Source organism: Amborella trichopoda, chromosome 13 (genome assembly GCF_054954075.1).
Source record: "Amborella trichopoda isolate Santa Cruz 75 chromosome 13, AtrichopodaSantaCruz75HAP2 v2.0, whole genome shotgun sequence".
Taxonomy (NCBI): Eukaryota; Viridiplantae; Streptophyta; class Magnoliopsida; order Amborellales; family Amborellaceae; genus Amborella; species Amborella trichopoda.
In genome coordinates, this window is record NC_142348.1 from 4230298 (window position 1) to 4244552 (window position 14255).

General features: G+C 33.7%; 1 protein-coding gene across 2 annotated transcripts; it reads right to left on the bottom strand.

The window, feature by feature from the left end:
• Positions 1 to 1230: 1230 nt before the first annotated feature.
• Positions 1231 to 11344, bottom strand: UNE10 (basic helix-loop-helix (bHLH) DNA-binding superfamily protein). 2 transcript variants are annotated; one of them, XM_006838117.4, is made up of 7 exons: positions 10994 to 11344; positions 8375 to 9119; positions 7470 to 7577; positions 6597 to 6662; positions 4508 to 4867; positions 1681 to 3365; positions 1231 to 1567 (listed from the first exon to the last, which is right to left on the bottom strand). In XM_006838117.4, exons 1-6 carry the CDS (start codon positions 11080 to 11082, stop codon positions 3270 to 3272), a joined length of 1464 nt encoding a protein of 487 aa, XP_006838180.1. In that variant the 5' UTR covers positions 11083 to 11344; the 3' UTR covers positions 1231 to 1567; positions 1681 to 3269. The 2 variants fall into 2 exon arrangements, with proteins under 2 accessions (XP_006838180.1, XP_020519681.1); XM_020664022.2 differs by lacking the exons at positions 1231 to 1567; positions 6597 to 6662 and having other exon boundaries at positions 2038 to 3365.
• Between the last annotated feature and the right edge of the window lie 2911 nt (positions 11345 to 14255).

The following is a 14255-nucleotide window of genomic DNA, read 5'->3' on the forward strand; positions in this document are numbered from 1 at the left end:
TGTGGGTAGTTTCGTACATCTTATGTCTTAACCGTGCGCCTTGTCCTTTTATTTAGTCCAAGTGAGCAGTTCAAACATTGGACGTCAGAACTACTGTTTTTTATTTAAAAACAAAAATTTCATTCATTTAATCTTGATTGGATGATAGAGTGTATGTATTCTAATTTCTTTTCATTTTGTTTTCTACCAAACTTGATTAAGCTCAAATTTAGCAATTACTATAGTGCATATGTTAAAAAATACAAATAGTTAATTTATAATATAAAATACCCCAAAGACTTTCAAATGTGTGTAAAGAACAAAAGTCATATCACTCTTTCATTAAAATATCTCACTGATTTTTCAAATCTAACTTTTATAAAAGCAAAAAGAGATAATAAATAGAAACAAAAGAAATAGATTATGGTATTTAGCTAGCCAAATATAAATACATAGGAAAAAATTTATATAGTGGGTCACCTTATACTATAAAAGTGAGGTGAACCTCAAAATCCCTCTGAAAACTATTGTTTGTATGCTGAAAAACCCTCCAATTGATTATTTGAGATGTATGTATATTTTTGTAAAAAAATATTACCAGTCCTACATGTAGTGCCTCTTGTAACAACATTATCTAGATCATACATTTTCACGATTTTCAGGGGTTTATAGATTTACTCGATATTCACAAGTTCTGGAGCTTTAAATTTCATAATAAAGGGTAAAAATAGGCATTCAAACCATCATACATCGAAATTGCATCTTTCAACATGTTTTTGAGGTGCACCTTACTTTGGTTGTTTAAGGCTGAAGCCTTAAACAATCTAAATCACACCTCCAAACCTTAGTGTAAAATGTAGTTCTGGCGCCAAAAACCCATGTGATGGCCTAAAAACCTATTTTTACCCTTAATTATGAAATTTAAACCTCCAAAAATGATGGAGATTGAGCAAATATAAAAAATTTGACACTCAAGAAAATGGACGACCCAAATAACGTGCTAGATGATCCACTCTTTTAAGGATTAGAAATCCTTCATTGTTTTTTCTATATCCATATGTCTAAATCCATTTGTAGATTTTTTGAAAAGGACCACAATAAAAAAATTTCCCCTTCAATAAATTAGAGGAAGAAAAGGGATTATAATTGTCCTAGAACACCTCTTGATCATTGATCATGACTCAAGGGCCTTAATCATGTAGTGCAAGCTTCAAAACTCAGTTCACCCCACAAAACAAAAGGAGAACACCCTTCCAATCAAATGACAGGCCTTATGATACATGTTAATCTCTTGTGACTTAATTGAATGACACCACTCAAAGAAGGGTCCAAACAAGATGATGTATGTGTGCATGACAACATGTTGTGTTTCACTTATCTCCTCCCAATGAATAATGATTGGTGCCAAGAGGGAAAAAAGATCCACTTATGTGATCACTTGGCAACTAGAGTTTGTGGTGAAGATTTAGTCCTTGTTTGGCGAACGTCATATCAATTGTTTAGCTTTTTGTGGACACACCATGTTACCCATCAAACTCAAAACAACCAGACTTTTTTTGGCATATGAAATTTGTATAGTGTGGTCCACCTGAATGGAATTAGTCAATGAAGCTGATAAAGACAGGAATTAAATAATGAAAGGACCCTTGACATTGACAAAAGATGGGAGGAAAGAAAATCAATAATTGCGTGGGTCCTCACCCAACTTAGTTCAATCGAGTTTAGAACGCAGTTCTCAACGTTGTCGTGAACTCAGTTCTCAGCATCATGGTGTAGCACCTCCACAGTCTGGTCAGCGGCATGTAATTTTCATTTTCACTGACATCACCTTGCTAACACTTTCAATAAATTAACTATTAAGTTATTTGAAAAAATAGGTAAGAGCATGTCTTGCCTACCGAATTACTCGAAAAACAAAGAATTAAAAAAAATTTTCGTAAAAATTTTAAAGAACTAATAAAAAAGAAGCTTCACATTCAAAAACACAATTAAATAAAGAAATAAGAACGTAGTAGAGTATGAGAAATAATGTTAATATTAAAAAATAATATAAACACATTTTTCTTTTTTTTTTTAAAATTTCATAAACCCATCAAAATACACGAAATAATTAAAAAAAGATAAATTGTTAAATGGTCGATACCCATTTTGATAGATTCCTCTTGATTAAATAACAAATAAAAATGTCATAAGGTCTTTCTTTTTTTCATTTAATTATAGTAAATGGTATATCGTAGGGGCTTTTTTTACGTGCCTTCATAAGCTTCTAAAATTCTCCAGAAGCCAATTGAAGAGATACAACTCGAACCATCTAATACAAAGAGTAACGTAAACTAATAAATTATCTATTTGTCAATCGCTGGGTAGATGAAAATTTCATCCTAACCATACGTTGCTTGCAATAGAAGTTGCCGTTAACATGTAGCATACATGTTAACTGATACATGTAACATAGGACATAAAAGAATGGGCGACATGTTGTGATGTTGCAAACTATTTTAACCGTCATATGTAAAATTGGGTGGATGGGTTTTGTCAAAAAGATTTGAAATTTTTTTTTCAGACTTTGAGCATAATCATTGATACATCCCTCACCTCTAGATTTTACATCTAGGGGTGATTAAGACATTTTCATGCTAAACGTAAAAAAAGTGAAATATCTTACGATGTAATTGTCCTTCATGTAAAATACATTTATTAGGTAAAATTTGAAGTCACTTCAGATATTGAAAATCAAGAACTCACTTTTTGGCCTCTGGATTTTGGTTATTCAAAATTGCAAAGAAATCTATTTCCATACAATTTTGGATATTGGATATCCAAAATTTGAAATTCACTTTGGATTTTCAATATCCTTGACTTTATTTTTTTATTTCTAAATTTATCTTGAAAATTTTGAAAAAATAATAATATGATTATGGATATTGAAAATCCAAAGTGATTTGTGACAGAATTAGGGTACAATTGAGAAAAGAAAAAAATGAGGACAAAAAAGAGATGTATGTAATATACAAAAAAAGGATTTTTTTTTTAATTGCAACATATATATATATATACACGAACAAATTTCTCTTTTGACTACAATGTTCAAAAAAGCTAAGACATTATCTACGGATACTCCGCTCCATGAAAAATCATCTAAAACATATTCAATGCTTCGTGCACTATACATACATGCATGTGCCAAAAAAAAATATACTGGCCTAAATTTAATTACAAATAAACTATACAAAGAGTGAAACAAAATATAGCATTTATTAAAACTTCATTTACTAAAATATATTTTCTTTCTAGTCACGAGAGACACTGGTGTTTGGTGGTGTCTGCTGTTGATGGAGATGTTGGTACAAGGCAGCCATTTTACCATATGCATCCATAGTCATCGACTGCAAAACAAACAACAAAGAAAAATTGATATACAAAATTGTAAATGGAGATAAAATTTTAGTTTTATAAATTTAATAAGAAATAAAGTTGGAAAATTTTAAAAATGATAATAAAATTTATAAATGAAGATAAAATTTTTATTGTTTAAAACTAATAAGAAGTAAATTTGGAAATTTTCTAAACGATAATTTTATGAGAATTATCTACACAAAAAACGTCCAGTATTTCTAAACGATAATTTCACTGCCATTTGTTCCTGAAAGGCAAGAATGTTTTGGGATTGTATACAATGAGACTGTTACATAATGGTCCTAAGCGGCTTAAGCAATCAGATGTAAAATTGGAGGGCTAGGGTGTTTCTCTATACAGGGTTTGAGGAAGGTTTTTTCGGGCCTTCCCGTTAATGTTACATTATATATTTGATAGCTAATGATGATTATAACGTTCGTGTACCAAAGCTAAATGGTCATGTACTTTACGAAAAAGTTTACATAGAGCTGAAGTTCAAAATTTACATAGAGCTGAAGCTCAAAACAATCAAATTATAACCTGCCTCAAAAATTTCACCACGTTGTTTTGATGCCCAAATCCTCAAAATGATTATCTCGATATCAAGATACATGGCTATGAGAAAAAAATACATTTCAATTTTTGGAAATAGTGTATTTTGTAAGGCATTTTTGAGCCGTCAATTTTCAAGATTTTCAAGTTTTCATAGATCTCTCGATCTACACTATTTTTGAAGCTTTAAAATTTATAAATAAAGATGAAAATATATTTTAAGGCTATCAAAATTTCTAATATTGAAATCATATTTCTTGACACTATTTGAAGGTAGGCTCTAATTTGAAGGTAGACTCTAATTTGATTGTTTAGAGCCTAAGCTCTATACAAACCGCACCCTTATATAAATGCATGTGAATGTTGTAATTCAAAATTAGCTTAAAAACAAATGAACAAAAAGAATTAGCTTAAAAACAAATGAACAAAAAGAATATGGAAAAACCAAGTTTGCATCCCATCCTACTCGCCCAGAAACAAAATTAACAAAAAGTTGTATATTAAAAAACCATAAAAATAAAAATAGAAAAAAACAAATAAAAAATAAAAACAAAGAAAATTAAGGAACTTTTATGCATACTTGTGGATGACATGCAAGGAAGGCTGAGAAAGGATCCTCCATGACATTGCCGGAAGCCGGGAGACGATCGCCGGAATTATCCCACGACATGGGAAACGGGAGGAATGCTGGATGGATGATGGGGGGCATGCCATTGGGGATTGCAGCTGGTCTCATGGCTGAGTTGATGTCCATGCCCATGCCCATACCCATGCCCATGCTCATGCCCATGCCCATTTGGGCCATCATGGCCATTTGAAGCTGTTGCATGGTTATGGGCATCATCATTTGGGACATGTTCATCCTACTGATCATGTGTACTTGAGCTTGCAACTGCTTAAGGTATTCTATCACCTCGTCCAACATGGATGCTTTATCAGTCTGCAAAAAAAATAAAATCAAATAATGAAAAAAACGGACAGAGTTAGTGCTCGAGAATAAGGTTGGACCCGGATAGTTGAAATTGTATGCTATGAGACCATTTATTTTTTTGTACAAAGAAGTCACAATCATTTTTTACTATTGGATGTGAAATCGAAAAGATGAAATTGGGTCACAACATTCAAATAATTTTGTCCTGCACATTGTGCACCACAATGATACACCATCAATCACTCGATCTCAAATCTAACGGTCAATGATAATTGTGGCCAATGGCCTCATTATATACATTTTCAATATTATGTATTTTGCCTAGAAATAGATATTCATTGGAGAACCACCTGCCCTATGGAACGAGACTAGATGAAGTATTATGTATTTTTCCTAGAAATAGGTATTTATTGGAGAGCCACCTGCCCTATGGAACAAGACTAGATGACCTATGAGAATCTGATCAATATGGACCGCCAGCATGTTGTGTTAGAGTTTGATTTTTAATATTATTTTCGTTCAGTATATGGAGATCCACAATTTTTTTTTTTTTTTAATTTTTTTGGGGGCAAATCAATGGGATGACAACGCCTACCCATTTTATTACTACTCCACATAGATACTCCACATAGATATTACATACTCCACATAGATATTACATGTACAAATATCAAACCGCCATTTGAAGGGGCCATTGGAAATGTCATGTGACATTAAACGTAGTACTAATCAACAAATATATTACATGTACATATATCAAACTGCCCTTTGAAGGGGGGACATTGGAAATCTCATGTGGCATTAAGTGTAGGACACATGTTATTCAATGAAAATTGAACCCCAGCTAGGTGACCTAGAAAGAGAGAGATTTTTCTTCATACCCTTTTTCTAATCTAGTGTTTTAAATTCTAGCAATTTCTTTCCAAGATCGCAAATCTAGATGGGAATTAGTTCAAACGGGAATCAGTTTTAGAATGGTATAAGTCACGACGCGATTCTCCCTAAAACTCGCCTGTTATAATATTTTTTTCTTTTTTTTGTAACTTGCCTAATATTTTCATAGGTCCCTTCCTCACCCCATAAATCCCTAGTTTTATTTTTATTTCATTCAGACCGATCCAGACCTGATTCAGATTGTTGATCCAACAATCCGATACATATTTTTAGGTGAACAATCTATCCAACCAATCTAGGTTTTAATGCTCAAATCAAAGCCAAATGTAGAAATAGTACAAGAGAGATTTCTAGAGAAATCTTAAGGGCTATTAACCTAATCACATCTTAAAAAAAATTAATGCAAATCTTCCAAAATCTAATATGAGAATAATTTGAAAAGAGAGTCAAGGACTCAAGGGAGAGATACCCAAACTCTATAAATTTGTGCTCTCTCTCTCTCTCTCTCTCTCTATATATATATATATATATATATATATATATATATATATATATATATATATATATATATAATCTATAATTTTTATTTTGCATTTAATGCTTAATCCACCTAAAACATAAAAGATTGACTATTTATTTTATTACAAGAAGGTCATAATTACTATGTCCAGTTAGATTGTTTGAGGTGTGATACAAAGTTCAAGATATTTTCTTTTGAAATTAAGAGTCTAGTGAATGATATACTCCTAATCACCTGATTTGAAGTCAGGCAAATAAGAGAGATGGTGTTCCCAAAATAAAAGCAACATGCATTCGATTAGTTCAAGAGAGAGTGGGGGGAGACCTTGCTAGAGTTGGGCACCAACTTTTGTAAGGCTTTCATCTTTTGGTTGATTCGGTCCCTCCTTTTCTGCAAATAATTTCCCCCTCCATGAATTCATGATTATACAATGATACTTTGATAACAAAAAAAATTGATTAGTTAATGTTGATATGATAGCAATAAATTGATGGAGTGATAAAGTCATGATAAATTAATGGAAAAGTTGTTTATGTGTAGGGGATACATAACTCCATTTTGCATCCCTTGAGGCATCATACATGTGATAGATCTTTCATGCATTTTTTTAGTAGTAGGGTTTTCCTCTCAAAGGGGCTTTCTTCCATTTTCAAGAAACATGGGTTTTGGGTCACCTCCAAAAATACTGAACTTATTTGAATTACTCTCTCATTGATGGTTGTGATCCCTCTATAAAAGAGAAAATTAATTATTTAAGAGTTTCTTTCGAAAAAATTCTTTTATTAAAATTCTTTTATTTTTTACACATTCATGAGTTCCATGCTAGAGGTTATATATACCTGAAAAATTAGGTCCAAATTTTTTTTTGTCCTACATTGATGCCAATAAAACTGATAAATTCATAATGGTGAATTGATACCAATTATGAATACCAATTTTAATAAATGGAATTGTATACTATGAGACTATTTATCTTTTGTTACAAAAACGTCACATTTACTCTTAATAATTAGATGTCAAATTAGATGGCTTGTGGTACGTTACAAAGTTCGAAAAAAAAGTTCTTGAATTTTGAGTCTAGCAGTTTATGACACACTTAAAACTACCCGATTTGAAATATGACGAATAAGAGTCATTGTAACCGTAAATGGTCTCTTTATATATTTTTCCTAGTAAATGATGAGTTTTGTTTCTTACACGTTCAGACTGGCTGTGTACGGCTGCAGCCCTACTCCTCTTTGTGGAAACGGAGGATCTCTCTCCTTGGCATTTCCTTTTCTCATCGTGTTCACCATCGTCCTCCCTCTTCATTTCCCAATAAAGAAAATTACACAAAAGCAAACATGTAAGTTATTCACCAAATAAAATGTACAGACACAGGTACCCAAAAAAACAAAAAGGAAAAAGGTATAGAATTGAATAGAAAAGTTCAAGGACCCTTCCATACGACAGAAGACATTGTACATATACAGCCTAGGGCAAAACCATGAATAGGACCTTTTCGATCATATGTTTTTGGAATCCAAACTAAACTTGCAAACATCATCATTGTCGTCAAAGCTTTTTTCAAATATTGTCAAAATCTTTTTTAACTAATTGGGGTTGGCCACAATCGTGATTCATCTTTCGAATCGTACTTTCATGGAGGCTATAAGTTCTTATATCTTTTTTCACTACTTCCAACCATGTCCCAAACTAAAATTACAAATAAGTATTTAAAAAATTGAATTTCAAGTTTGTTTAACACTGAGCGAAACGTTCGAGAATTAGACCGTTTTTTATTCAATATTAAGACATTATTTTTTGCAGTCACATAAGGTAGTGACTTTCCTTTTTCTCCAAGTTGCGGTAGTTACATCCCCAAATTTTGGGTTGTAAAACTACTTCTAGTGATTTTTTTTTCTTTTCATTTTTTTATTTATTTGAGGTTGGTCCTTTGGTTGTAGTGATTTGATGCCTAAAACTTGGGGTTATAGAAATTCTTCTAATTAGGGTTCCGCCACGAACTGCATCTACAATATGCTCCCACAAGCATAAAATCTTTTAGTAACAAAAAAAAATTGCCAACTGCACCAGACACACCCTCTAAGGTGAACACTTACCTGTGGTCTACTGTGGCTAGCACTATCGTGGTCCTCAGTTGCAAGACGCCTTGCAGAGCTAGTCTTGTCTTGTGATCCCATCGATGTTGAGGCTAGCCCAAGATCAAAGCTCCTCTCGCACGTGCCCATGCGCATGCTCCTGTTCTTGCTATCATCAATCCCTTGTCCGCTCACACGTGTGTACATTGGCTCACACACGTGCATGCTTCTCGCCCTCTTTCTTTTCGAGGTCCCCTCGTCGGCCTTTAAAAGAGTTTGGAAATGAGAAGGCACGATGTTGGGATACGAACATGATGCCACACACGTGCCTGGCCCTCTTTGGCTGGGCGTGAGCCCTGGAACTGCAGGCACGTTCGCACATGTGGCAGATGCGTGATCTATTGCACATGCGCGTGCCGGGCCTTTCGGGTCAGAGCACGGTACAAGGGCATCCACTGACCAAGGGGCAAGGGTCGTAGGCTCCTCAACGGTTACAAGGGTGCCATGGGACGCACGTTTGGCTTGATTAACCACGCATTCTAGTGTGCCACCGCCACCGCCACCTCCACCTCCACCGCCACCACTACCGCCACCGCCACCGCCACCGCTACCGCCACTGCCACCACCTCCGCCACCACCGGATTGGGGTTTTTCCCATGTACACCGCTGGACTGGCTTGATGGGGGGCTTTGGAGGGCCAAGCCCGTGCATTGTCAGATGCCCGTTCTCCCATGTTAATTCTGCGACTTGGTAGTCCGATTCTAACCTGCAGTAAGATGACATAGGAATTCAGATACAGAAACACAATTTCTGATTTTAGAAATTCTAGATTATGTTTATAGTCAACTACTCCCCGACCCCGACCCCGACCCCGATTACCAAAATTACATAGTCATTCATATCCACAGGCAAGCACATGGAGAGATATAGAGGGATCAAAATCTTTAGAATAGTAATCTTTTATCTCCACTATAAAGTTGTGGAGATGAATCCTTCTTTTGCTTGAATGATAATGAATGATTGCAATCAAATGAACGATTCATATGCATCGCACAAATAAAGGTCTTCTCCATCACCGTTGAAAACGCATTGTAGAGGTCATAGATACCATTTACATGCTATATTATGTACATGCACTTCTCCTGTTGGATATCTTGGAATCATTTCCACTACCACCACTACTGCACAAACCCTAAAAAGTAAGGACACAACCAAGATGCACCATTAGAGAGAGAGATAGCCATTTTGGATTTTAGAATGATTAGGACCAGTCACCACTAGAACCACTGCTCAAACAAATATCTCAGACCAATTTCATCGTCCCTCTAAGGCCTAAACCATCTTAGCAAATACCACACATTTGCCAAACTTCACTCTGCCTTTCCACAATACAGTAAAGGAGAAGGTTAATACAAGCACTCACGGCTATTTCACTCAAAATCATAGTTGAGAATGCTGAAATACCCTCGAAATGATTATATTGGTTTCAGTGTAAAAAAATGAATTTCAAGCCCTAAAAGAGGCAATTCTTGTAATACATTATTCAAACTATAGTCGGAAACATCAAGCCGGACTCAAAAACCGATCAATGGCTGGTTCTGAGTAAGGGGTAAATCGGCCGGTCGACGGGCCCAACCGGGCAAATCTAGGCTGGTAAAAAAAAAGTGTTAAAAAATAAAAAATATAAAACATAACTAAAAAATATGAAAAGTACATTTAAAACCTGATTAAACAAAGTAAGTCCAAATGAAGTTCAAAATTAATGAAAAATACATTCTAAAAAATAGGTTTGCGCCTAGGTTGCTTTTGATATTTTCTAAATAAAAAATAAAAAAATATAAAAATAAATATTCATGACCAAAACACTTTTTATATATATATATATATATAAAAGAACCAAAAGATGTCATTAAATTGGAACCTATAGAAAAGTAAAGTCTCACTTTTATTTGATAACTTTTATAAAGATAGGTACCATGATCATTTAGACTTATACACAACGATGAGGGAGGGTCCTATAGGAACATTTTATATATATATATATTTATTAAATGCAATGCTGAACCTCCAAAAACTGGCCAAACAAAAAAACGGCAAGTGCGTGGCTCCTTTGAACCGGCTAGTTCTAAGTTAAACCGGCCAAGTTTTTGCAAATACTGTTCTAAACCACGGATACTCAATAATCTTCTAGATCGGAACCATATTTGGAGCATCCTCATGATGAGGGGCAAAAATAGATCTTTCTAGGTTTACTTCCGTTCTAAAAAAGGCGTCTTTGCTTTTTATCATAAGAAGACTTCACAACAAACCAAGGTAAAAGGTACAAATCTTATTTTATTCAATCAAAAAAGCAAAAAATGATTAAAAAAAGGTTTTCCCTAATCCCACATGCAGATCTTCTCAACCACTCTCTCTCTCTATATAATTCTTAACTACTCTCTCACCCTCACACACACAAGTTCACACAAATTATGAGAATCACACGTGAGAAGATCTCTCTCTCTCTCTAGTCTGCAAGGCCACTTTTCTCTTACACGCACATACATTCGTAAATACTCAGAAACCATGTCAGAATCACTCTCTCTCTCTCTCTAAAAAATATGATGAAAGTATAGAGAGAGAGTGAGTGTCGAACTGTACAATGGGTCGTAAAGGTTCTGGAAATCATCTTCATCCACATGGAGGCCGAGCTTCGACTTGAGGTCCCAACTGGGGACGCACTGGCTCATCACTTGCTCCTCCCGTCACACTCCAAAATTTGTTGAACTCTGAGCTCTCAAGATCTGGGTTTTCTCATGTGCAACATAAAACCTTGAGAAGTAGAGAGAGAGAGAGAGAGAGAGAGAGAGATCTGCACAAAAATTGCAGAAAATGTATAGATTTTTCTGGAGATATGGTTCCAGAATCGTAGAGGAGTTGCAAAGCAAAGCTGGGTTCTCTAAGAGAGAGAGAGGGAAGTGGTGAGAAAGGGAAAAGAAGAAGAAAAAGGTTAGAGCGAGAAAGAGAGAAAGGGATTTTATAAAGAATATGGGGTGAGGTTTCTTCGAATTGCGGATGAAATGGAGAATGAAGAGGTCATAGATTCAGCTGGTGTGATAAGTGTTCTCAGGGGGACCACAGAGAAAAGTAATGTAAAGACTACTGATCAGCCATGAATTCCTGAACGAACCTTCTCTCCCTTCAAGGTTACTTTTTTGGGAATTTATACGAAAAAAAGGCATTCTAGAGAAAGAAAGATGTCGCTAGAGAGAGAAAGGAGTAGCATTGTGGAGAGATGTGGGCAGAGAGAGAAAGAGAAGGTCGCTTAAAAGAAGAGAGAGAGGGAGAGGGACGTGTGGCTTAGAGAGAAAGCGGTGAAATCTGTTTGTGAAATTTTAGTGGCCGATCATCATCATCATCAGACGTATTTTGACACGTACGGTAAGGATCACGTGTGTCACTTGTACGGGCCCCTTACAATGTAGTCGGTGGCCATTCGGTCATCCGGTTTTTATGCGGCCAAATCCGGATATGTAGTAATGCGGGTTAAATAATAAATCTATTTTTTAGATAGATTTTTGGACTTATTTTTAAAAGACATATAATCTCTAAGATAGAGATCATAAATGTGAATAATAAATAAATTATAAAAACCATAAATAACATTTTTAATAAATAATATTTTAAAAACTATGAATAATATTTCTAGGAAGAAATATTTGAACATTTAGTTTCCATTGTTTTTAGATGGAACACCCACTTGCATCCATCTTTAAGATGGATGCTTTACACTTTTTGGACTGTATATGTAGTCATACGGTCCAACCCGCAAGAAACGGTTTTCTTTTTTTTAAGGACAATTTTCATGATTTATTTTTTAGATGGATTTGAACTTAATTTTCAAATATGGGTTATGTTAGGATGCTCACATTATAGAAAAATTTATAATTATACTCACCAAATTTTAGACGTTTATGTATCAAGTTTTGTAATATAATATTTTTTAGTAAGGGTATTCTTGATCATTAAGAGGGGTATGATATCATTCACATGAAGTGCGACATAACCCACATGAAGCATTAAATGTCATTAATGTACTCTGTGTGGTGATGGCACATCCCTCTTAATGATGAAAAATATCTTTACTACAAATATGCTCCATGCACAAAACAAGTGTATATAAATATCCAAATTTTATTAAATACAATTATAAAATGTTCTATAGTGCTAACACCCTAACATAAACCTTATATATAATTATGAATATTATTGTTATATGCAAATAAATTTAAAATAATATTTTAAAAAAAAAATTTAAAAACCAAGTATGTTTTGTCTTTTTTTGAAGGGACAACCACCTTTTCATCCATCTTTAAGATCGATGTGAGATACCTTAAGGGACGCAAATTTTATTAAATACAATTATAAAATGTTCTATAGTGCTAACACCCTAACATAAACCTTATATATAATTATGAATATTATTGTTATATGCAAATAAATTTAAAATAATATTTTAAAAAAAAAATTTAAAAACCAACTATGTTTTGTCTTTTTTTGAAGGGACAACCACCTTTTCATCCATCTTTAAGATCGATGTGAGATACCTTAAGGGACGCAACTGTGTCCGATTGTCCCCGATGCATAAAGCACTTTGCATTGTCTAAAATTTGTCAAAAATATGTATGGACCATATTTTCCCATAATACTATAGCATAGTTTGATATACCCAAACTTAAAATATAGAAAAAGTAAAATAAATTATAAAAATCTATTACATTAGTACAAAAGAAAACAACTCTAAAACCTAACTTATTTTTTGAGAAACTATCACTAAATCTTAATCTTTCTTCTATTTAATATTGAACTTCCACCTATACTTCTCAATTCTGTATAACTAAAAAAAGATACAAATACCCCTAAAAAAAACTAAAAACATTAAATAATCTCAAATCTAAAATCTAAAAATAAAAATCCATTGCACCAGTTTATTAGGGTATGGATTGACAGCATCTAAATCAGTATTAAGGTTTGTTACGCTTGCAAGTTTTAACCGGTGAAAGACATTTTAAAGCGTTATATTTCCAAGCCCATTTTCTCTCAAGTTTTGATTTTTAAGTATTTTCCTCTGGTTGAAATATTTCTTTACGCAAAACACATTTAGGGGCGGTTTGGGTATATGGAAATCTATTACGTGACAATAAATTGCAAGGAAATATGACATTTACATTGTTTGGATACATTTTAATAGTAAGAAAAATGGAAAACATTACTCGAGATTATTAGATAGTTCCCCAAATATTACGAAATCCATTAGACCCAGTGAGGGGTGAAAAATATATTACCAAGTAATCTTTGGAAATCTTTCGCGTATCTCCACTTAAAAAAATATTTCCCTATGCGCATTGCATAATTATTAAGATAAGTAGAAAGTGAGAATAAGGGATATGAAAAGAGAATCTAAATTGATTTGAATAGGTATACGAGGACGATTTTCTACTGCAAGGGTTGTAGCTCTCATCTAACTCACATGTAAAAACAAAATTTTTTAATAAGTGGTAAGTAAAAGTAAAGGGAAATCTAAATTGATTAGAACAACTGTGCAACTTGATGAGAGACAATTTTTTACTACAATCATACTAAAAAATTTTCTTTTCTACGTCCGTCCTTTTATCTCCAAATTGGATTGTAACCTGCCATGAGCTCTCATATAAAAAGAAAAATAATAAAAATAATAATTAGTAATCGATAAGAAATTACACAACACAATCATAATAAAAAATTTCACACAACATAATCCTCATAAGAGATTAGTAAAAGCTCGATTGAAATAATATATCTCTTTAATCTCTTCTAATGCTTAAATTTTTTTTTAGTGCATTTACCAACCCTTTTAATTTATTAATCAAACTTCTTCCCAAAC

Coding starts and splice junctions, on each gene's coding strand:
- UNE10 (XM_006838117.4), bottom strand. CDS start 11,082: ATGAGCCAGTGCGTCCCCAGTTGGGACCTCAAGTCGAAGCTCGGCCTC. Junction 7,578..8,374: donor CTAGCCACAGTAGACCACAG/GTAAGTGTTCAC, acceptor TGGGAAATGAAG/AGGGAGGACGATGGTGAACA. Junction 4,868..6,596: donor TGGTGCCCAACTCTAGCAAG/GTCTCCCCCCAC, acceptor TTTTTTTTGCAG/ACTGATAAAGCATCCATGTT.